This window comes from Heptranchias perlo, chromosome 24 (genome assembly GCF_035084215.1).
Source record: "Heptranchias perlo isolate sHepPer1 chromosome 24, sHepPer1.hap1, whole genome shotgun sequence".
Lineage (NCBI taxonomy): Eukaryota > Metazoa > Chordata > Chondrichthyes > Hexanchiformes > Hexanchidae > Heptranchias > Heptranchias perlo.
In genome coordinates, this window is record NC_090348.1 from 1,134,571 (window position 1) to 1,153,706 (window position 19,136).

Genomic DNA, 19,136 nt, shown 5'->3' on the forward strand with positions numbered 1-19,136 from the left:
TATGAATCAATGAAGATTAAGTAGTTTTAAACATAAACCTGAAATTAGAAAGATCACAAGAGGCTTTTCAATGTCTAGAGCAAGGCAAAATAATGCTTAAAGCTCATTGTTTCTTCCTCATAATAAGCTTCATACAGATCTTTCAGATCTTCACTATACACTCAATTGAAACTGCTCCAAGGAAGTTAAATACCAATGTCTTGCGGATCACTATTCTCACCAGTTTATAGCAGAAGCGCCCCTGTGGCGAGGAAGCAGCGATGGATGGTAGATTATCGATCCATTCCTCGGATGGTTAATAACGTCCATAGGAATAAACTGGCTGCAGAACGGGAGCACGTTTAGTTCTGCTCCTACCGATTTATAGGCCTCAACAACATCAGCAATAGGTTTTCCCTTCAGCCTCCACTTGGGAAACTTAAATACTGGTGTTCCGTCCTTCTCCGCTGCAACAGCTGTGGAGAAAATAAAATTACAAGAACCACAAACTTCTGTAATATTTGCATTTATGTTTGTTTTTTCCCCCAACCCAAACATTCCATTTGCCTTTCATTAGATAGGTTACTATTTATTAATTAAAAGATATTGAAATGCTATCTGGCGTGACTGGACGGAGATTAATCAATGGACGGTACCAATACCTGTAACGTAACATCACTTAGGACCAGTATCTTCTGACTGCAGAGAAAAATACAAAGGCTAGATTTGCAGATATAGTTCACAATGATCCTACTGACAGATCAATGATTTTAAACAATGGGCCGGATCTTGCTGGAGCAGGGCATCTTGCAGCGTGCGCCATTAGTTAGACTTTTTTCTGCACCCTTTTGCACTGTAAGTTGCTGGAAGTGCGAGCTGATAACGGCACGGTGAGGGCAACGGGGCATCGGGGACCTTAGTGAACAACGGGACAAACTGCATATCATCTTAACCAATGAGATTTAAGGATTGAGCAATAAACACAGGATGGACTGAGAAGGAGGGTGAATTAGAGTGGGTGAATTCAATGTCAAATCAGGCACAGAAAGAGAAAGAAAGAAAGGGAAAGAAAGATTAGATTAAGAGAGAAAAAATAGACAAATGAAAAGTAAGAAAAAAATTGAAAAATTTAAATTTTGACTTTTTAAAGAAAATAGCTAACAACAATTTACTACATGCAGGAATGAGACTGAACAGTTCCAACTGTTCCCTTTCTGGGTCAGAGAGGTTGACTGGCATTGCATTAACAATTACCATGTCGTTAGAGGTACTTACACTGTTAAGATCCAGCCCTATCTTTCTGCGCCAAGTTTAATGGGCAATTAATGTGCAAATCCAGCAAGTTAAAGTACTGCAGTACAAAGGGATCTGGGGGTCCTAGTGCAAGAAAATCAAAAAGTTAGTGTGCAGCAGGTGATCAAGAAGGCCAACGGAATGTTGGCTTTTATTGCTAGGGGGATAGAATATAAAAACAGGGAGGTATTGCTGCAGTTATATAAGGTATTGGTGAGACCGCACCTGGAATACTGCATACAGTTTTGGTCTCCATACTTAAGAAAAGACATACTTGCTCTCGAGGCAGTACAAAGAAGGTTCACTCGGTTAATCCCAGGGATGAAGGGGCAGACATATGAGGAGAGGTTGAGGAGATTGGGACTCTACTCATTGGAGTTCAGAAGAATGAGAGGCGATCTTATTGAAACATATAAGATTGTGAAGGGGCTTGATCGGGTGGATGCGGTAAGGATGTTCCCAAGGATGGGTGAAACTAGAACTAGGGGGCATAATCTTAGAATAAGGGGCTGCTCTTTCAAAACTGAGATGAGGAGAAACTTCTTCACTCAGAGGGTGGTAGGTCTGTGGAATTTGCTGCCCCAGGAAGCTGTGGAAGCTACATCATTAAATAAATTTAAAACAGAAATAGACAGTTTCCGAGAAGTAAAGGGAATTAGGGGTTACGGGGAGCGGGCAGGAAATTGGACATGAATTTAGATTTGAGGTTAGGAATTTTTTTTTTTTTTTATTCGTTCACGGGATGTGGGCGTCGCTGGCAAGGCCGGCATTTATTGCCCATCCCTAATTGCCCTCGAGAAGGTGGTGGTGAGCCGCCTTCTTGAACCGCTGCAGTCCGTGTGGTGACGGTTCTCCCACTGTGCTGTTAGGAAGGGAGTTCCAGGATTTTGACCCAGCGACAATGAAGGAACGGCGATATATTTCCAAGTCGGGATGGTGTGTGACTTGGAGGGGAACGTGCAGGTGGTGTTGTTCCCATGCGCCTGCTGCCCTTGTCCTTCTAGGTGGTAGAGGTCGCGGGTTTGGGAGGTGCTGTCGAAGAAGCCTTGGCGAGTTGCTGCAGTGCATCCTGTGGATGGTGCACACTGCAGTCACAGTGCGCCGGTGGTGAAGGGAGTGAATGTTAAGGGTGGTGGATGGGGTGCCAATCAAGCGGGCTGCTTTATCTTGGATGGTGTCGAGCTTCTTGAGTGTTGTTGGAGCTGCACTCATCCAGGCAAGTGGAGAGTATTCCATCACACTCCTGACTTGTGCCTTGTAGATGGTGGAAAGGCTTTGGGGAGTCAGGAGGTGAGTCACTCGCCGCAGAATACCCAGCCTCTGACCTGCTCTCGTAGCCACAGTATTTATATGGCTGGTCCAGTTAAGTTTCTGGTCAATGGTGACCCCCAGGATGTTGATGGTGGGGGATTCGGCGATGGTAATGCCGTTGAATGTCAAGGGGAGGTGGTTAGACTCTCTCTTGTTGGAGATGGTCATTGCCTGGCACTTATCTGGCGCAAATGTTACTTGCCACTTCTGAGCCCAAGCCTGGATGTTGTCCAGGTCTTGCTGCATGCAGGCTCAGACTGCTTCATTATCTGAGGGGTTGCGAATGGAACTGAACACTGTGCAGTCATCAGCGAACATCCCCATTTCTGACCTTATGATGGAGGGAAGGTCATTGATGAAGCAGCTGAAGATGGTTGGGCCGAGGACACTGCCCTGAGGAACTCCTGCAGCAATGCCCTGGGGCTGAGATGATTGGCCTCCAACAACCACTACCATCTTCCTTTGTGCTAGGTATGACTCCAGCACTGGAGAGTTTTCCCCCTGATTCCCATTGACTTCAATTTTACTAGGGCTCCTTGGTGCCACACTCGGTCAAATGCTGCCTTGATGTCAAGGGCAGTCACTCTCACCTCACCTCTGGAATTCAGCTCTTTTGTCCATGTTTGGACCAAGGCTATAATGAGGTCTGGAGCCGAGTGGTCCTGGCGGAACCCAAACTGAGCATCGGTGAGCAGGTTATTGGTGAGTAAGTGCCGCTTGATAGCACTGTCGACGACACCTTCCATCACTTTGCTGATGATTGAGAGTAGACTGATGGGGCGGTAATTGGCCGGATTGGATTTGTCCTGCTTTTTGTGGACAGGACATACCTGGGCAATTTTCCACATTGTCGGGTGGATGCCAGTGTTGTAGCTGTCCTGGAACAGTTGGCTGGAGGAGCAGCTAGTTCTGGAGCACAAGTCTTCAGCACTACAGCTGGGATGTTGTCGGGGCCCATAGCCTTTGCTGTATCCAGTGCACTCAGCCGTTTCTTGATATCACGTGGAGTGAATCGAATTGGCCGAAGACTGGCTTCCGTGATGGTGGGGATATCGGGAGGAGGCTGAGATGGATTATCCACTCGGCACTTCTGGCTGAAGATGGTTGCAAATGCTTCAGCCTTGTCTTTTGCACTCACGTGCTGGACTCCGCCATCATTGAGAATGGGGATGTTTGCAGAGCCTCCTCCTCCCGTTAGTTGTTTAATTGTCCACCACCATTCACGACTGGATGTGGCAGGACTGCAGAGCTTTGATCTGATCCGTTGGTTGTGGAATCGCTTAGCTCTGTCTATAACATGTTGCTTCTGCTGTTTAGCATGCATGTAGTCCTGAGTTGTAGCTTCACCAGGTTGGCACCTCATTTTTCGGTACGCCTGGTGCTGCTCCTGGCATGCTCTTCTACACCCCTCATTGAACCAGGGTTGATCCCCTGGCTTGTTGGTAATGGTAGAGTGAGGAATATGCCGGGCCATGAGGTTACAGATTGTGCTGGAATACAATTCTGCTGCTGCTGATGGCCCACAGCACCTCATGGATGCCCAGTTTTGAGCTGCTAGATCTGTTCTGAATCGATCCCATTTAGCACGGTGGTAGTGCCACACAACACGTTGGATGGTGTCCTCAGTGCGAAGACGGGATTTCATCTCCACAAGGACTGTGCGGTGGTCACTCCTACCAATACTGTCATGGACAGATGCATTTGCGACAGGTAGATTGGTGAGGACGAGGTCAAGTAAGTTTTTCCCTCGTGTTGGTTCGCTCACCACCTGCCACAGGCCCAGTCTAGCAGCTATGTCCTTCAGGACTCGGCCAGCTCGGTCAGTAGTGGTGCTACCGAGCCACTCTTGGTGATGGACATTGAAGTCCCCCACCCAGAGTCCATTTTGTGCCCTTGCTACCCTCAGTGCTTCCTCCAAGTGGTGTTCAACATGGAGGAGGACTGATTCATCAGCTGAGGGAGGACGGTAGGTGGTAATCAGCAGGAGGTTTCCTTGCCCATGTTTGACCTGATGCCATGAGATTTCATGGGGTCCAGAGTCAATGTTGAGGACTCCCAGGGCCACTCCCTCCTGACTGTATATCACTGTACAGCCACCTCTGGTGGGTCTGTCCTGCCGGTGGGACAGGACATACCCAGGGATGGTGATGGAAGAGTCTGGGACGTTGGCTGAAAGGTATGATTCTGTGAGTATGGCTATGTCAGGCTGTTGCTTGACTAGTCTGTGGGACAGCTCTCCCAATTTTGGCACAAGTCCCCAGATGTTAGTGAGGAGGACTTTGCAGGGTCGACTGGGCTTGGTTTGCCGTTGTCGTGTCCGGTGCCTAGTGGTCCGGTTTTATTCTTATTATGACTTTTCGTAGCGAGATTTTACAACTGAGTGGCTTGCTAGGCCATTTCAGAGGGCAATTAAGAATGAACCACATTGCTGCAGGTCTGGAGTCACATATAGGCCAGACCGGGTAAGGGCGGCAGGTTTCCTTCCCTAAAGGACATTAGTGAACCAGATGGGTTTTTACGACAATCCGGTAGTTTCATGGCCACCATTACTGATACTAGTATTTTAATAGGATCAGATCAGCCATGATCTTGTTGAATGGCGGAGCAGGCTCGAGGGGCCGATTGGCCTGCTCCTGCTCCTATTTCTTATGTTCTTATGTTCTAAGTTCTTAAAAAGGTTGAGGGTGAGATGCAGTTTGCGTGAAGCAAACGGTGCAGCGATGTAAATCGACCAGCAAGTTCTGGAGATTTGCGACTCACAGCGTATCTCTTATGCGTCGTTAACATGCGGTTATCTTTCCAGCAAGATTCAGCCCAATGTATTTTCTTCCCTCTCCAATGATGGAACAAGATGAAAATTGTTGCTTGTTTATTTAGAATTTCTTTCTTCCTCCAATGACAATTCACTTCACTGATTTAATGAATCATTTGGAAATTGTAATGAATTTTTAAAAATCTAAATAGAGAAGATTAATTTTCCACCTCAGTGGCCCCGTGTCCGATAACCCTTTGCTACAAACACTTCAGTCAGCAGATTCTCACCATCTGTTCTTTCCATGATAAACCATGAGGTCCCACCTCATGGCTACAAACAGTTCACATTTTATACTGCAGCTTCAAGAGGAAAGCGAGCAGCTCTGAGGGGCTCATCATCGGCCAAAGACACAACTAATAACCAGTAGCAACATCGATTCAGATCTACCAATAAATGTGGAGAATTTTCTGCAAAGTGGGGCTGCTAAGCACGTCTTTACATTGTGGTAAAAGAGATCCTGCAAATACTGACTGGAATTCTTGCCTGTATCAAAGCGGGGTGAATCATTTCTGGTACCAAAGGCCCGCACATTCCAATCCACCCCCAACCCTTTGGGTCATCGGCTTCATTATAAACAAACCTCAAAGTCTCTGAGCCCTTACTCCACTCGCAGAGCAGGTGGTGAGAGACGTGATCAGGCCCTATGGACTAGCCCTTCAAAGGCTGTGAAATACGAGTCAATAGTTCCCAAAGCACAAAACTCCAACTTGTTGCATCATTCTGTCCAAACAGGTACACAAAACAAACCAATACACAAGGCACAGCAGGAAATATGGTCCCAGGCACAGGACTTCGAGCCTCAGCTTCGCCTCCTCACTGGAACCCCCATGAGCTGTGAACCAATTACAATGGCTTAGAGCCACGACCCTCAGGCTTTCAACCAATAGCATTCACTAAAAATCTGATCATTACTGTGAGCAAGTAAAAGCTTCCTCTCCGGAGGTGCTGCCTCTCACTGGGGCAGGGTCCACGGGCAGCTGTACTCGGGTACCTCAACAAATTGCCCTTGGTCATAGGTGAGCCTAAATTGCTAAATGGATGGGCACCAGTCCAACCCCATCCTCCCCTCACTAGGGGCACCAGTCCAACCCCATCCTTCCCTCACTGGGGGCACCAGTCCAACCCCATCCTCCCCTCACTGGGGGCACCAGTCCAACCCCATCCTCCCCTCACTGGGGGCATGAGTCAAACCCCATCCTCCCCTCACTGGGGGCACCAGTCCAACCCCATCCTCCCCTCACTGGGGGCATGAGTCAAACCCCATCCTCCCCTCACTGGGGGCACCAGTCCAACCCCATCCTCCCGTCACTGGGGGCACCAGTCCAACCCCATCCTCCCGTCACTGGGGGCACCAGTCCAACCCCATCCTCCCGTCACTGGGGGCACCAGTCCAACCCCATCCTCCCGTCACTGGGGGCACCAGTCCAACCCCATCCTCCCCTCACTGGGGGCACCAGTCCAACCCCATCCTCCCCTCACTGGGGGCATGAGTCCAACCCCATCATATCCCAAGAATGGGATGTGATGCTCGACTCATTGATCGACAGTTCCGACGGGCCACAGCGAAAAATCACGTAGACCTCCTCAGAAGACTAACACGGGACGCAACCAACAGAGTACCCTTCGTCCTCCAGTACTTCCCCGGAGCGGAGAAACTACGCCATGTTCTCCGCAGCCTTCAACATGTCATCAATGACGACGAACACCTCGCTATGGCCATCCCCACACCTCCACTACTCGCCTTTAAACAGCCACCCAACCTCAAACAAACCATCGTTCGCAGCAAATTACCCAGCTTTCAGGAGAACAGCGTCCACGACGCCACACAACCCTGCCACGGTAACCTCTGCAAGACATGCCAGATCATCGACACAGATACCACCATCACACGAGAGGACACCACCCACCAGGTGCACGGTTCATACTCCTGTGACTCGGCCAACGTTGTCCACCTCATACGTTGCAGGAAAGGATGCCCCAGAGCATGGTACATTGGCGAGACCATGCAGACGCTGCGACAACGGATAAACAGACACCGCGCAACAATCGCCAGACAGGAGGGTTCTCTCCCTGTTGGGGAACACTTCAGCAGTCATGGACATTCATCCACCGACCTTCGGGTAAGCATACTCCAAGGCGGCCTTCGAGACACGCGACAATGCAAAATCATCGAGCAGAAATTGATAGCCAAGTTCCGCACCCATGAGGACGGCCTCAACCGGGATCTTGGGTTCATGTCACACTACACGTAACCCCACCAGCGAACAAATGTTATCTGTTTTTAATATAACGGGTCATTGACTGTCTTCCTTCTCTCTTTTTTTGGGGGGTTTGTATATTCGGTGGCCTTTTAGGTGACACCTTTCTGTCTGCTCACTGTGATTGCCTTGGCAACGGGCAGTAATCACCAGTCATTGTTCTGTGATTTTCAAATGCGAAGGATTCGAAAATTTCATTTCCACACCATTCACCTGAGGAAGGAGGAAGCCTCCGAAAGCTTGTGGAATTTAAAATAAATTTGTTGGACTATAACTTGGTGTTGTAAAATTGTTTACTATTTTCACAACGTCACCTTGCTGCAGGAGTTCCTTTTGCCTTTAACAAACAGAACATTTTCAAAACAGTCTTTTCTAACATAGCAAGAAAATCTCCACAAAACTGCTAATCAACATTTAATCTATCTTCAAAACCAACACCTCACGTCACGTTCCATTGGCAACTAGGCTGATTAGTTGTTGGAAGTAAACCAATTTATAGCAGCACGACACTTTGCCTTAACTCCCCTTTATGAGTAGAAAGTGTCGGGAAACGATAAAATCAATACATTAGATATCCTTGCCTCCACTGACAAAGTATTTTTTCCTCACAGCCCAAAATGTGACAGATCCTTTAAGAAATTAAGCTGTCCTCAATATAACAGTCTGACAGGTGGTGAGTATGAGCCTATATAAAGCATAGTGTAGACAGTCTGGGAAGTAAGAGGTGTTGGGGATCAGGTTTAAATAACGATGGATCTGAACTAGCTGTTGTACAATAAATCTGTTTAAGATCCAAGCTGACCACAGATTTTCTTTCTGCAAAAGCAGCCTGTAGTAATTCATAAAATTATTTATTGCAGCTAGGAGTCACAAGCCCAATGGATAAATTTGCAGATGATACAAAGCTAATGAAGGTGGTAGACTCCAAGGGTGAACAGGATAAGCTGCAGGAGGATTTGAACATACATAGGAATTGGCCAGACAAGTATCACAGTATTTTACATCGCAGAAGGAGGCCATTCAGCCCATCGTGCCCATGTCGGCTCTTTGAAAGAGCCAGCCTATTAGTCCCACTCCCCTGCTCTTTCCCCATAGCCCTGTAAATTTTCTCCCCTCAAGTATTTATCCAATTCTCATTTGAAAGTTACGATTGAATCTGCTTCCACCACCTTTTAAGGCAGTGTATTTCAGATCATAGCAACTCTCGGCATAAAAAAATGTTTCCTCATGTTGCCTCTGGTACTTTTGCCAATCACCTTAAAACTGTGTCCTCTGGTTACATAAGAGATCGGAGCAGGAGTAGGCCATTTGGCCCTTCGAGCCTGCTCCACCATCCAATGAGATCATGGCTGATCTGATTCTGGTCTCAACTCCACTTTCCCGCCCTTTCCCCATATCCTTTGACTCCCTTGCTGATCAAAAATTTGTCGAATTCAGCCTTGAATATTTTCAATGACTCATCCTCCGCTGCTCTTTGAGGCAAAGAATTCTAAAGGTTCACAACCCTCAGAAGAAATTTCTCCTCATCTCCGTCGTAAATGGGCGACCCCTTATTCTGAGACGATGCCCCCTAGTTCTAGATTCCCCTATGAGGGGAAACATCTTACCGACCCTTCTGCCACTGGAAACAGTTTCTCCTTATTTGCTCTATCAAAACAGTTCATGATTTTGAACACCTCTATCAAATCTCCCCATAACCTTCTCTGCTCTCCGGAGAACAATCCCAGTTTCTCCAGTCTCTCCACATAACTGAAGTTCCTCACCCCTGGTACCATTCCAGTAAGTCTCTTCTGCATCCTCTCTAAGAATACTGTGTACAGTTCTGATTACTGCAGTACAAAAGTATATTGAAAGGATACAGAACAGAACAACCAGAAAGATTGAGAGGATGGAGGGATTGGATTATGAGTGATTATGTAAATTGGGCATGTTCTCACTGGAAAAGAGAAGGTTGAGCGATGATATGAAAGCTGTTTTTAGGATTCTAAAAGGACTAGATAATATCGATCATGACAAGTTGTTTCACCTTGTCCAGAGCAGTAGAGCCAGAGGACACGGCCTGTGCTTGAAGGGGAGTATGTACAAAACTAATCCACGGAAACAATATTTCAGTGAACGAGTGGTCAATCTATGGAACAGGCTCCCTGGGGAGACGGTGAAACAGATAGTATTGATTCATTCAAATGCAAATTAGAAAGATTTCTTTCAGAAAATAATATTTTGGGTTACGGTATATGAGTAATTTAAGACATGACGTGTGTTGAGTGTAACAGGCTCGGGAGAAACAGGTGACTTTGGACCTATGGATCCCAAAGCTCTCCATCACTGGGGGTTTTCCTCACCTCATGTCTGGGTCTGTTGGAGACTCACTGATAGAGATTGATCGCTCTGATTCGTCAACAACTCCATTATCATTGGATCATGTGATTACAGAGACAGAATCTATTTGGTTAGAATTAAGGAACAATAGAGGAGCTATTACACTACAGGGTGTATACTATAGGCCACCAAATAGTGGGAAGGAGATAGAGGAGTAAATTTGCAGGCAAATTACAGAAAGATGCAAGAACTATAGAGTAGCGATAATGGGGGGACTTCAATTATCCCACTATAGACTGGGACAGTAACAAGAGAACTTTCTGGAACTGTGTGTTTCCAGCCCAACGAGGAAGGAAGCAGTGCTGGATCTAGTTCTGGGGAATGAAGTGGGGCAGGTGGAGCACGTTTCAGTGAGGGAGCATTTGGGGAACAGTGATCATAATATTAGGTTTACAATAGTTATGAAAAAGAACAAGGAACAATCAAATGTGAAAATACTTAACTGGAGAAGGGCTAATTTCAATGAGTTAAAAAGGGATCTTGCCCATCTTGGAATCAAGCAAATCAAAAGCAAAATACTGCAGATGCTGGAAATCTGAAATAAAAACAGAAAATGCTGGAAATACTCAGCAAGTCAGGCAGCATCTGTGGAGAAAGAAAAAGAGTTAACGTTTCAGGTCAGATCTTCAACTTAGATCTTCAACTTCTTCCAGTTCTGACGAAAGGTCATTGACCTGAAACTTTAACTGTGTTTCTTCCTCACAGATGCTGCCTGACTGGATTGGAATCAAGAATTGTTAGGGAAAACAGTAATTGAACAAAGGGAGGCCTTCAAGGAGATGGTTCAGGTGCAGAGTAGACACATTCCCACGAGGGGGAAAAAGAAGGGCATCCAAAGCGAGAGCTCCCTGAATGACGAAAGATATAGTGATTAAAATGAAACAGAAAAAGGAGGCTTAAAACAAATGTATGGTTTGTAATACAGCAGAGAACCAGACTGAATACAGAAAGTACAGAGGAGATCTAAAAAAGGGAATAAGGGGCAAAGAGAGAGTACGAGAATAGATTAGTGTCTAACATTAAGGGGAACCCAAAAGTCTTTTATAAACATATAAATAGTAAAAGGGTAGTCAAAGGAAGGGTGGGACCGATTAGGGACAAAAAAGATCTTGTGGAGGCAGAGGGAATGAGAGACACTAAATGAATACCTCACATCGGTCTTCACTAGAGAAGAGGATGCTGCCACTGTAGCAGTAAAGGAGGGGGTAGTAGTGATATTGGATAGGATAAAAATAGATAAAGAGGGGGTACTTAAAAGATTGGCAGTACTCAAAGTAGACAAGTCACCTGGTCCGGATGGGATGCATCTTCGGTTACTGAGGGAAGTAAGGGTGGAAATTGCGGAGTCTCTGGCCACAATCTTCCAATCCTCGTTAGATATGGGAACAGTGCCGGAGGACTGGAGGATTGCAAATGTCATACCCCTGTTCAAAAAAGGGGAGAGGGATAAACCCGGCAATTACAGGCCAGTCAGCCTAATGTTGGTGGTGGGGAAACTTTGAGACACAATAATCCGGGACAAAATTAATTGGCACTTGGAAAAGTCTGGGCTAATAAATGAAAGTCAGCACAGAATTTCTAACGCAAAATCACATTTGACTAACTTGATTGAGAGGGTTGATGAGGGTAGTGCGATTAATGTTGTGCATATGGACTTTCAAAAGGATTTGGAAAAGTATTACATGTTAGCAAAATTAAAGGCCACAGGATTAAAGGGACAGTGGCAGCGTGGATACAAAACTGGCGAAGGGACAGAAAACAGAGTGGTGAACGGTTGATTTTCAGGTAGCATAGTGGTTATGTTACTGGACTAGTAATCCAGAGGCCTGGACTAAAATCCGAAGTCATGAATTCAAATCCTGCCACGGCAGCTGGTGAATTTAAATTCAATTAATTAATTAATTAAATAAAAATTTGGAATTAAAATACTAGTATCAGTAATGGTGGCAACGAAACGACCGGATTGTCGTAAAAACCCATCTGGTTCACTAATGTCCTTTAGGGTAGGAAACCTGCCGTCCTTACCCGGTCTGGCCTATATGTGACTCCAGACCCACAGCAATGTGGTTGATTCTTAATTGCCCTCTGAAATGGCCCAGCAAGCCACTCAGTTGTAAAATCTCGCTACGAAAAGTCATAAGAAGAATAAAACCGGACGGACCACCCGGCATCGGACATGACAACGGCAAACCAAGCCCAGTCGACCCTGCAAGGTCCTCCTTACAAACATCTGGGGACTTGTGCCAAAATTGGGAGAGCTGTCCCACAGACTAGTCAAGCAACAGCCTGACACAGCCATGCTCACAGAATCATACCTTTCAGCCAACGTCCCAGACTCTTCCATCACCATCCCTGGGTATGTCCTGTCCCACCAGCAGGACAGACCCACCAGAGGTGGCGGTACAGTGATATACAGTCAGGAGGGAGTGGCCCTGGGAGTCCTCAACATTGACTCTGGACCCCATGAAATCTCATGGCATCAGGTCAAACATGGGCAAGGAAACCTCCTGCTGATTACCACCTACCGTCCTCCCTCAGCTGATGAATCAGTCCTCCTCCATGTTGAACACCACTTGGAGGAAGCACTGAGGGTAGCAAGGGCACAAAACGTACTCTGGGTGAGGGACTTCAATGTCCATCACCAAGAGTGGCTCGGTAGCACCACTACTGACCGAGCTGGCCGAGTCCTGAAGGACGTAACCGCCAGACTGGGCCTGCAGCAGATGGTGAGCGAACCAACACGAGGGAAAAACTTACTTGACCTCGTTCTCACCAATCTACCTGTCGCAAATGCATCTGTCCATGACAGTATTGGTAGGAGTGACCACCTCGTGGAGATGAAGTCCTGTCTTTGCACTGAGGGCACCATCCAACGTGTTGTGTGGCACTACCACCGTGCTAAATGGGATCGATTCAGAACAGATCCAGCAGCTCAAAACTGGGCATCCATGAGGCGCTGTGGGCCATCAGCAGCAGCAGAATTGTATTCCAGCACAATCTGTAACCTCATGACCCGGCATATTCCTCACTATCATTACCAACAAGCCAGGAGATCAACCCTGGTTCAATGAGGAGTGTAGAAGAGCATGCCAGGAGCAGCACCAGGCGCACCTAAAAATGAGGTGCCAACCTGGTGAAGCTACAACTCAGGACTACATGCATGCTAAACAGCAGAAGCAACATGCTATAGACAGAGCTAAGCGATTCCACAACCAACGGATCAGATCAAAGCTCTGCAGTCCTGCCACATCCAGTTGTGAATGGTGGTGGACAATTAAACAACTAACGGGAGGAGGAGGCGGCTCTGCAAACATCCCCATCCTCAATGATGGTGGAGTCCAGCACGTGAGTGCAAAAGACAAGGCTGAAATGTTTGCAACCATCTTCAGCCAGAAGTGCCGAGTGGATGATCCATCTCGGCCTCCACCCGATATCCCCACCATCACAGAAGCCAGTCTTCAGCCAATTCGATTCACTCCACGTGATATCAAGAAACGGCTGAGTGCACTGGATACAGCAAAGGCTATGGGCCCCGACAACATCCCAGCTGTTGTGTTCCAGTACAGCTACAACATTGGCAGCTACCCGACAATGTGGAAAATTGCCCAGGTATGTCCTGTCCACAAAAAGCACGACAAATCCAATCCGGCCAATTACCGCCCCATCAGTCTACTCTCAATCATCAGCAAAGTGATGGAAGGTGTCGTCGACAGTGCTATCAAGCAGCACTTACTCACCAATAACCTGCTCACCGATGCTCAGTTTGGGTTCCGCCAGGACCACTCGGCTCCAGACCTCATTACAGCCTTGATCCAAACATGGACAAAAGAGCTGAGTTCCAGAGGTGAGGTGAGAGTGACTGCCCTTGACATCAAGGCAGCATTTGACCGAGTGTGGCACCAAGGAGCCCTAGTAAAATTGAAGTCAATGGGAATCAGGGGGAAAACTCTCCAGTGGCTGGAGTCATACCTAGCGCAAAGGAAGATGCTAGTGCTTGTTGGAGGCCAATCATCTCAGGCCCAGGACATTGCTGCAGGAGTCCCTCAAGGCAGTGTCCTAGGCCCAACCATCTTCAGCTGCTTCATCAATGACCTTCCCTCCATCATAAGGTCAGAAATGGGGATGTTCGCTGATGATTGCACAGTGTTGAGTTCCATTCGCAACCCCTCAAATAATGAAGCAGTCCGAGCCCGCATGCAGCAAGACCTGGACACCATCCAGGCTTGGGCTCATAAGTGGCAAGTAACATTCACGACAGATAAGTGCTGGGCAATGACCATCTCCAACAAGAGAGAGTCTAACCACCTCCCCTTGACATTCAACGGCATTACCATCGCCGAATCCCCCACCATCAACATCCTGGGGGTCACCATTGACCAGAACCTTAACTGGACCAGCTACGAGAGCAGGTCAGAGGCTGGGTATTCTGCGGCGAGTGGCTCACCTCCTGACTCCCCGAAGCCTTTCCACCATCTACAAGGCATAAGTCAGGAGTGTGATGGAATACTCTCCACTTGCCTGGATGAGTGCAGCTCCAACAACACTCAAGAAGTTCGACACCATCCAAGATAAAGCAGCCCACTTGATTGGCACCCCATCCACCACCCTAAACATTCATTCCCTTCACCACCGGCGCACTGTGGCTGCAGTGTGTACCATCCACAGGATGCACTGCAGCAACGTGCCAAGGCTTCTTCGACAGCACCTCCCAAACCCGCGACCTCTACCACCTAGAAGGACAAGAGCATCAGACACATGGGAACATGCACGTTCCCCTCCAAGTCACACACCATCCCAACTTGGAAATATATCGCCGTTCCTTCATCGTCGCTGGGTCAAAATCCTGGAACTCCCTTCCCAACAGCACTGTGGGAGAACCGTCACCACACGGACTGCAGCGGTTCAAGAAGGCGGCTCACCACCACCTTCTCAAGGGCAATTAGGGATGGGCAATAAATGCCGGCCTTGCCAGCGACGCCCACATCCCATGAACGAATAAAAAAAAAATCATTGGATCTTGCGATTACCAGGATGGCAGAAGGTGAACTAGATGGACCTTGGTCCTTTATCGTCCAGCAATTCCTAAGTTCCTATGCACAATGTTGTAACATATGAAGATGCCATTTCACAGAGTAAAGTATTTCAAAAGAAACAAAAGCCAGATTTAATTTTGTGCACGAAATTATAAAACCGTACAGGTTTAAGACAAGGAACAAGGCATGGGTGATAGAGGTTATATCAATAAGTCTCGGAGCATTTGGGGTTTCTAAAATATGCTTTTCCCACTGCACAGCTTTTAAAAATTAAGAAAAAAGAATTCAAATAAATGTGAAATTATATATTTGATGGTGGAATCCGCACTTTATTTCACAAATGAGAAAGATTAGTTTATTAAACTTCTGAAAGTGCTCACAATAGAGGGTAAGAGGAGCTGCACTTTAGATTAAATGTTGACTTGCACCAGCTACACAAATAGGTTTGTGGAGGCATAATTCAGGCAATACTGCAGTTTCGTACTGCAGGTCAAGCTCTGTAAAAACACACATTCAATGTATCACAACTAAATCCTCTGACATCAGTACGACCAACACACTGATTAGAGTACGGTACAGAGTGATTGACCCTTCTCACGAGCACAAATGTGATGCTGGGAAGTTGTTTAGCGATATAGTTTTTGTCCATTTATTTCAATCCCATTTTTGTGATCATCTCCAAGTCTCTCCCCCCAATAATTATGCCCTGAAGGAAGGTTGCCAGGGGGCTTCTCCTCCTGAGCTACGTGCTGCAGTAGTTGGGCGAGTGACGTGCTAAGGACACGAGTGGTTTGGGGACTTATTCCTGTTGTCTACATACAAGGATAAAAAGAGCACCAAAAATAAAACTATGCAAACCTGCATTGGTATGTTTTATACCAACTTAATTTTGATTATTCAGTAGTGAGGAAGCACAATGTAAAAATTACAACCTATTTTCTTAAGGGTTATTTAAAATTCAATGTAAAAATATTGGGCCGGATTTTACTGGAGTGGGGCATCTCGGGGTGTACGCTGTTAGTTGGACTCCTTCCTGCACCCTTCAGCTCGAAGTGTTTTGTGCTGTAACTTGCTGGAAGTGGAGCTGATAAGGGAGCGGTGAGGGCAATGGGACATCAGTGGGACCTTAGTGAATGGCAGGACCAACAGTCTATCTCCTTAACCAATGAGATTTAAGGATTGAGAAATATACAGAGGACAGACGGAGAAGGAGGGTGAATTAGAGTCAAATCAGGGAAAGAAAGAGAAATAGAGGGAGGGAAAGAAAGATTAGATTAAGATAGAAAAAAAAGGGACAGAAAGACAAGGTAAGAAAATAAAATTTTAAACTTTTTAAATCTCTAAGAATAATTCATTACCTGAAGGAATGAGACTCCATAGTTTAAATTATTCCCTTTCTGGGCCAGAGAGGTTATCGGCATTACTTTAGCCGTGAAAGAGGTACTTACACTGTTGAGTTCCAGCCCTAACTTTCTGAGTTTAATGGGCAATTAATGTTCAAATCCAGCAAGTTCTTATAAATAACGGGGAGGTTGAGGGTGAGATGCAGATTGTGAGAAGCAATCGGTGGAGTGACCGAAATCGACCAGCAACTTCTGGAAATTCACAACTCACGGCGGTTCTCTTCATCCCTGAACCTGCTGGCCGATTTGCACATTAATAATGGCGTGCGTCATTAACACACCGTTAGTTTTCCAGCAAAATCCAACTCATTAGTTGTTAAAAAAACCCATAAAATCCACCAATCGTAAGATTGCTAAGAAGAAAAGACGCCACAATTATTACAGCAGATTAATGGTCAGCGGTGTCTGCACTCACCTAAAGGATCAGCCTTCCCATCCCGGTCAGGGACCGTGAAGACTCCCACCACCTTGTGCCCTTCTTTCCGCAGGTTACTGTAAACCTCCTGACCGAACAAACTCTGGCCGATTAAAGCTACTTTCAGTTTGTTCTGGTAACGTACCTGTTAAAACATCAGAAGAAACATTAACTGAATTAAAGCACGGAGCAGAGACCCAGACACATGGGGGGTGGAGGTACAGAGGGAGGGGGACGGGAGGGTGTGAGGGGGACAGGGTGGAAGGAGGGAGAGGGTAGGGGAGGGAGGGAGAGGGGAGGGAGGGTGTGGGGGGACGGGATGGAGGGGGGGGACGGGGAGACAGGGTGTGGGGAGACGGGGTGTGGGTGGACGGGATGGAGGGGGGGACGGGGAGACAGGGTGTGGGGGAGACAGGGTGTGGGTGGACGGGATGGAGGGGGGGACGGGGAGACAGGGTGTGGGGAGACGGGGTGTGGGTGGACGGGATGGAGGGGGGGACGGGGAGACAGGGTGTGGGGGAGACAGGGTGTGGGTGGACGGGATGGAGGGGGGGACGGGGAGACAGGGTGTGGGGGAGACAGGGTGTGGGTGGACGGGATGGAGGGGGGGACGGGGAGACAGGGTGTGGGGAGACGGGGTGTGGGTGGACGGGATGGAGGGGGGGACGGGGAGACAGGGTGTGGGGGAGACAGGGTGTGGGTGGACGGGATGGAGGGGGGGACGGGGAGACAGGGTGTGGGGAGACGGGGTGTGGGGGAGACAGGGTGTGGGTGGACGGGATGGAGGGGGGGACGGGGAGACAGGGGACGGGGGAGTGGAGATGGGGTTAAGCTCAGCCCTCAGCACCGGGGTCTGTTGCCGAATGTGAGCCGCAGTCTGAAAGCGCTCCCGCGGATCCGTCGCGAGTGCCGCTGCTGTCAGGGGGGTCGGGCCGCTGATGCAACGTGTACACTCGGAAGCGGCTGGTGCAACTCGGAGGGAGGGAGGGAGAGCCCCGGGGTCGGAGGGAGGGAGAGCCCGGGGTCGGAGGGAGGGAGAGCCCGGGGTCGGAGGGAGGGAGAGCCCCGGGGTCGGAGGGAGGGAGAGCCCGGGGTCGGAGGGAGGGAGAGCCCGGGGTCGGAGGGAGGGAGAGCCCGGGGTCGGAGGGAGGGAGAGCCCGGGGTCGGAGGGAGGGAGAGCCCGGGGTCGGAGGGAGGGAGAGCCCGGGGTCGGAGGGAGGGAGAGCCCGGGGTCGGAGGGGAGACAGCCCCGGGGAGGGGGAGAGGAGAGGAGTCCCCCCGGGGGGCAGAGGACGGACCCCAGGGGAGAGAGCGAGCCCGTCCCCGGGGCCAGCTGTGGCCGGGCGGCCCGGTCCCCGGTCCCTGACCCGTCCTCACCGCGGAGGTGTGGAGTCTCCTGACGGCCCGGCCGGCGGCCCACAGCATGGTGCTCGGTGCTCGGTGCTCGGCGATCGGGAGCGGGAGCGGGAGCGGCACCAACACAGCTCCAACCGGCCGCGCGTGCCCGAGACTGGCGGCGCGCGAGGCCCGGACAGCCCATCACCGGGGGCGGGGCGGGGCCTGTCGCTATGGAGACTGGCCCCGCCCCCAGGTCCCTTTAAACCTGAGCACCCCGGGACACGTCACCCCACCCCCACCCCCGGGACACGTCACCCCCACCCCCACCCCCACCCCCGGGACACGTCACCCCACCCCCACCCCCACCCCCACCCCCGGGACACGTCACCCCACCCCCACCCCCCACCCCCACCCCCGGGACACGTCACCCCACCCCCACCCCCACCCCCGGGACACGTCACCCCACCCCCACCCCCACCCCCGGGACACGTCACCCCACCCCCACCCCCACCCCCGGGACACGTCACCCCCACCCCCACCCCCGGGACACGTCACCCCCACCCCCACCCCCGGGACACGTCACCCCCACCCCCGGGACACGTCACCCTCACCCCCACCGCCACCCTCACCCCCATCCACGGGACACGGCGCCTCACCCTCACCCCCGGGACACGTCACCCTCACCCCCACCCCCGGGACACGTCACCCCCACCCCCACCCCCGGGACACGTCACCCCCACCCCCACCCCCGGGACACATCACCTTCACCCTCACCCCCACCCCCGGGACATGTCACCCTCACCCCACCCCCGGGGCACGGCGCCTCACCCTCACCCCCGGGGCACGTCACCCTCACCCCCACCCCCGGGACACGTCACTCTCACCCCCACCCCCGGGACACGTCACTCTCAC

General features: G+C 49.6%; 1 protein-coding gene across 1 annotated transcript in view; it reads right to left on the reverse strand.

Moving 5' to 3' along the window:
• Nucleotides 1–18,404, reverse strand: part of LOC137341487 (mitochondrial 10-formyltetrahydrofolate dehydrogenase-like) — a 145,659-nt gene extending 127,255 nt beyond the window's left edge. Inside the window, exons 1-3 of the mRNA XM_068004594.1 lie at nucleotides 18,264–18,404; nucleotides 16,887–17,031; nucleotides 221–455 (exon numbers count right to left, since the gene is read on the reverse strand). Coding sequence (XP_067860695.1) covers nucleotides 221–455; nucleotides 16,887–17,031; nucleotides 18,264–18,311 — 428 coding nt within the window. The 5' untranslated portion in view covers nucleotides 18,312–18,404. The remainder of the gene's footprint in view (nucleotides 1–220; nucleotides 456–16,886; nucleotides 17,032–18,263) is intronic.
• Nucleotides 18,405–19,136: the final 732 nt, after the last annotated feature.